Source organism: Myotis brandtii, unplaced genomic scaffold (assembly GCF_000412655.1).
Source record: "Myotis brandtii unplaced genomic scaffold, ASM41265v1 scaffold215, whole genome shotgun sequence".
Classification (NCBI taxonomy): Eukaryota; Metazoa; Chordata; class Mammalia; order Chiroptera; family Vespertilionidae; genus Myotis; species Myotis brandtii.
This window is the reverse complement of record NW_005358043.1, coordinates 6,141,817-6,146,217: the sequence shown is the minus strand read 5'-3', so window position 1 is coordinate 6,146,217 and position 4,401 is coordinate 6,141,817. Positions and strand designations below refer to the sequence as shown.

The following is a 4,401-nucleotide window of genomic DNA, read 5'->3' as shown; positions in this document are numbered from 1 at the left end:
TTCAATATAATTTGTATTAAAATACCAATGTCATTTTTCACAAAACTGAAACAAATAATTCTAATATTTATAGGGAACTACAAAAGACCCTGAGTAGCTACAGCAGTGTTAAAAAAAACAAAACTTGGAGGTATCATGCTACCTAATATCAAACTATATTACAAGCCTATAGTAATAAAAACAGTATGGTACTGACATGAAAACAGACACTTAGATCAATGGAACAGAATAGAAAGCCCAGAAATTAACCCATGCGTTTATATTCAATTAATATTTGACAAAGGAGGCAAGAATATACAATGAGAAAAAGACAGTCTCTTCTATAAATGGTGTTGGGAAAGCTGGATGGATATATGCAAAAAACAACAACAACAAAAAACTAGATCACCTTCTTATACCATACACAAGAATAAACTCAAAATGGATTAAAGACTGAAATGTTAGACTCAAAACCATAATGACCTGAGATGAAAGCATAGGCAGTAAAATCTCAGATATTTCCCATAGCAACATTTTTTTCTGATATATCCTCTAGGACAAGGGAGACAAAAGAAAAAATAAACAAATGGAACTACATTAAACTAAAAGTTTTGGCACAGCAAAGGAAACCATCAAGAAAATGGAAAAACAACCTATCACATGGTGGAAGATATTTGCCAATTATACATCCAATAAAGGATTAATATTCAAAATTTATGAAGAACTCATACAATTTAACATTTAAAAAATACAGTCAATCTAATTAAAAAATGAACAAAGGACCTGAATAGATATTTCTCCAGACAGAACATACAGAATGCGAAAAGACATATGATGATGTATGCAGGGGAAATAAATCTGGCTGTTTTTAAATGGAGAAATCTTTCACATATTCATGCCATAATGCAATTGAGGAAAAGTCATTTATTGCTCAGAAAAAAATAATGTAGTGGCATTGAGAATTACATTTCACTTTGCTGGGATCACCATTCACTACTACTGTAGTTAGTGTGTGAATCAGAACAACTGAAAATGAGATACATCAATCAGCCCCCAATACCTGCTCAACATGCAGCTCACAAAATATTTTATTTACTTGAAACTGATGGACAGTTTAAGCAAATTGGGAAAAACGCAAATATTTTATCACTTTATGCAGAGTCACATCCTTGGGTGAATTTTGTGAATCACATAATCATGACTCTATTTTTTGTTGTTCAAAAAATTAAATGTTATTGATATATAACCCACAATAAGTAAATGAATTGTGTTTAAATGCATGTGTGTGTGTGTGTGTGTGTGTGTGTGTGTGTGTGTGTAGAAAAATGAAATGTGTACATGGTATAACTACATTTTGCCTCATGCTATAAAATATATCATTTCACTAAAATAGTTATATTTATCTATTTCAAGGTAGTGGACAACACTTTGTGTATGTCAACTCATCTGGTCCCAAAGAAGGATACACTGCAAGAATCACTACTTCCCAATACTTCCCGGCAAGCCTCGGAATGTGTACTGTTCGGTTCTGGTTCTACATGATCGATCCCAGGAGTATGGGAGTACTAAAGGTACAAAAGGAAGACAGAGACTTGTGTTTCAGTAAAGTCTTTGTAGAATGTCTTTAAACATATTTCCTTTTTTATAATCTTACTAGAGGCCCTATGCACGAATTCATGCACCAGTGGGGTCCCTCTGCCTGGCCTACGGGATCGGGCCAAAACCAGCTCCCCAACATCCCCCGAGGGGTATTGTGAGAGGGCACAGGCCAGGCCGAGGGACCCCACTGGTGCATTATCAGGGCCAGGGAGGGACATGGGAGGTTGGCCAGCTGGGGAGGGGCTGTAGGAGGGCTCCAGGGTGTGTCCAGCCCATCTTGCTCAGTCCCTGATCAGCCAGACCCCAGCAGCAAGCTAACCTACTGGTGGGAGCATCTGCCCCCTGGTGGTCAGTGCACATCATAGCAAGCAGTTGAGTAGCCTTAGCATATCATTAGCATATTATGTTTGATTGGTTGAATGGCCGACTGGATGACTGATCACTTAGCATATTAGGCTTTTATTATATAGGTTAAACTTTTTCCTTCTTATTATCTCTAATTTGGGTATATCAGTGTCATGTTTTACTACATTTTGGGGGCAGAGGTTTCTCAACAGATGTGTTGCATTTGTAAGAACTGTCTGCAGTTATGACATGGGGAAGTTTGGTGGACAGATCACTCCTTATCAGGGGTTTGAGAACTTAACATTTGTGCATGTGTTTTCTAAAGTAACTAAAACCAAAAGTCTAACTAATATTATCTGGAATTGTGGTGAGGAAGAACCTCTTATTTTTTAATATTAAAAAGAGTTTTTAAAGGAATAAAGTGAATAACAATGTGCCTTGGTGGTATAGGTGTGGATAAATAAATATTCTTATTTGTTGCTATCAATATGAAATTATGAAGAGTATTTTGGCAATTGAAAGCTTCATATTTTTATATTAATCATCAAAACATTCCACATCTAGAAATATAAGAAAATAAAGATAGACATGTATGATGTTTTATTTATGAAGTTTTTTTTATCTTACTATTGTTTATAATAGTAACTATTTAAAACCAACTGAATGGCAAATGATAGGAATTGGTGAAATACAGTACATTCACTTTTATTATATAATATATAAAACTAATTATGTGAATGAATAATTAGTGATAAAGAAAAGTGTGTGTGTGTAGAAAAATGAAATGTGTACATGGTATAACTACATTTTGCCTCATGCTATAAAATATGTCATTTCACAAAAATAGTGAAATTAAATTTCACTTAATTTTAGTTATTATTTCATTAATAACTAAAGCAGACATTAATAAAGATATATTCCAGAATGCCATTTAAAACATATATCTAATTTTGAGTGTATCAATGTTTATAAATATATATATCTTAATCTATATAAATATCTACGTTATTAAAAGGAATATATGCAAGCATACACAAAAATGGTTTATCTCTAGATGGTGGAGAAAAATATTCTTTCATTATTTTTACGCATTCATTTTATAATTTTCTGCATTAAATATGTAATACCTTTCTAATTAAAAAAAAATGTATATCTAGCCCTAGCTGGTCATTGATGTTTCTCTCTCCCCCTCTCCTTTCCTCTCTAAAATCAATAAAATATATTTTTTAAAAAATGTATATCTAAAGGGTGTTTAACATTGAAAAGGTTGAGAGACACTGGTCTAGGATGTGCCATAACAGGTGACTGCTTGAGTTCATAAAGAGCAAATATGGTCCTGGAGCACATGGCAGAGTATAATTGTGCTAATCTGAAACTACTTACAGTGATTACATAAATCCTTTAGAAAGGGTGTGGCAAGGAAACTACCTAAGGTGAGCTTTCTCGTAGAGGATTTATGAGGCAATAAAAATAGCACAGCCTTCCTAATAGAGATTTCCAATTGTAGACTGCGGTAGTGTGCTTTCTTGCCAGCACACATTTTATGAAATTATATGAAGTAATGCATAATCTCTGCCCTTCTGTGCTCTGTTCTGTATCCCAGAGAACTACATTTCCCAAGCTCCTTTGCTCTATGCTACCTGGATAAGTTTGACCAATGAAAGGCAGTGGCCAAAGACATACAGGCAGGAAGAGGAGACAAGCCTTCCCCTTCTCTCTTTTTTGGCGACTTTCTAAAGGCATCTCATCTGTAACTCAGTTTCATCCAGATAGGCACTGGTTCCTTAGTTCTAACTCCCACCAAGTAAGCCGGCCAAATTCTAGCTTCTTCCAGCCACTCAATTTTGGTGACTACTTCCCTTTAATGCTCTAGTTTTAGGGATGGAAACATCTTCCTGTGCATACTAATCTATTGTCTCATAAATTACTTGGTGGTTTCTCATCTCTTCAATAAATTTTGTAACCAATTCCCCATATTAAATTTCCTCTATTTTTGAAATATGTTAGAGTAGTTTATATTTTATAGCTTGTCCCTGTCTGAAATTAGTGCCCACTCCAAAGAAAACACAAATCTTTTAAAGATATTAATTTGTAAAATAATGAAAAATTTTGAGTCAGCACCAGTCAGTTTAAATTTGTCCTGCTTACGTTAACTTATTAAAAACGACCCTCTAGTAGGGAAGACAGAAAACAAAAACACCCAAATATGAAAACTTCAATTTGTGATACAATACCCTGAAGCAAATAAAACAGATTTTGGTGATGAATAATTACTTAGGGTCTGCTGAGAGTTTTGTTTTATACTGAATGGTAAGGAATCCTCTCTGAGAAAAATAATGTTTGAATTTATATTCAAAAAACAAGAAGGAGCCAGCCTTGTGAATATCTTGAGCCAGAATGTTCTAGGCAAAGGGAGCAAGTCAATGAAAAAGTGCAAAGGTGGAGGGAATTTGAGGGCCAGTATAGCTGGCACAAAAT

The 4,401-nt window shown here is 34.5% G+C and overlaps 1 protein-coding gene across 1 annotated transcript in view; it reads left to right on the top strand.

Annotated features, from left to right (window-relative positions):
* The first annotated feature begins 1,396 nt into the window (after nucleotides 1–1,396).
* The window catches only part of MALRD1 (MAM and LDL receptor class A domain containing 1), a 63,086-nt gene continuing 60,081 nt past the window's right edge, over nucleotides 1,397–4,401 (top strand). Inside the window, exon 1 of the mRNA XM_014539387.1 lies at nucleotides 1,397–1,550. Within this exon, the coding sequence (XP_014394873.1) occupies nucleotides 1,491–1,550 (60 nt within the window). The 5' untranslated portion in view covers nucleotides 1,397–1,490. The remainder of the gene's footprint in view (nucleotides 1,551–4,401) is intronic.